At 35.0% G+C, this 732-nt stretch overlaps 1 protein-coding gene across 1 annotated transcript; it reads right to left on the bottom strand.

Moving 5' to 3' along the window:
• Window positions 1-106: 106 nt before the first annotated feature.
• On the bottom strand, window positions 107-724 carry LOC105462196 (probable RNA-binding protein 19; the record flags this gene model as incomplete). The annotated part of the gene is made up of 3 exons (XM_011708724.1): window positions 583-724; window positions 303-505; window positions 107-233 (listed from the first exon to the last, which is right to left on the bottom strand). Coding segments are annotated over exons 2-3 (249 nt in total), but the record flags the coding sequence as incomplete, so codon positions are not given.
• Window positions 725-732: the final 8 nt, after the last annotated feature.

The following is a 732-nucleotide window of genomic DNA, read 5'->3' as shown; positions in this document are numbered from 1 at the left end:
TTTCAAGCAGAAGACGGCATACGATCTGTAAAATTACAATTAATTAATTATGTTGCAGCTCAATGTTACGTAAAAACATTTCAACGAAAAAATAGATATGGTATACATATACATACTTGAACAACTCTGTCATTTCCTGGGCGGTTGCTTGGAAGGGTATGTTTCGTACTAAAATTTTAGTGCCGGTTTGTTCGGTAATCTTGGTCTTCTTTCTCGCTGTTTTGACATCGGACCTAGAAAATCTCTCGCGATTATTAAAAAATTCTTGGCTTTTTAACAAGCTAAATTTAAAAAAAACTTACATTAGCGTTCTCTCAGATCGTTTCAATTCCAAACTTTTCCCATCGAGTACTGACATCTGCAACGTTTTTAACGCACGATCCGCGTCGTGTTTTCTCTTGTACCTTACGAATCCGTATCCCATAGACAATTTTTGTGCAGGATTTTTCGGATCCTTTTTAGTTGCTATTGTGACGTAATGAAGAGGACCACATTTACCAAAGTACTATAAGTGTACAGTTATATTATTACAAAGAAAAACAACAGTAACATCGTAAATGTAACAATGTTTTAACTACTTACATCTTTCAACTGTTCCTCCGTAGTTGAAAAATTGATATTTTTTACGAAAAGTGTTGTATCCGGTTCGGGTGGTTCGTCGTCCTCCTTTCTGTGTGTATTACTCTCATTTTCTTTAGATTCTTTTATCGTTGTTTCATCCTTAACTTCTTC

This window comes from Wasmannia auropunctata, unplaced genomic scaffold (genome assembly GCF_000956235.1).
Source record: "Wasmannia auropunctata unplaced genomic scaffold, wasmannia.A_1.0 LD268696.1, whole genome shotgun sequence".
Taxonomy (NCBI): Eukaryota; Metazoa; Arthropoda; class Insecta; order Hymenoptera; family Formicidae; genus Wasmannia; species Wasmannia auropunctata.
Note: the sequence above shows the minus strand (reverse complement) of the source record. Positions and strands in the feature narration are given on the sequence as shown.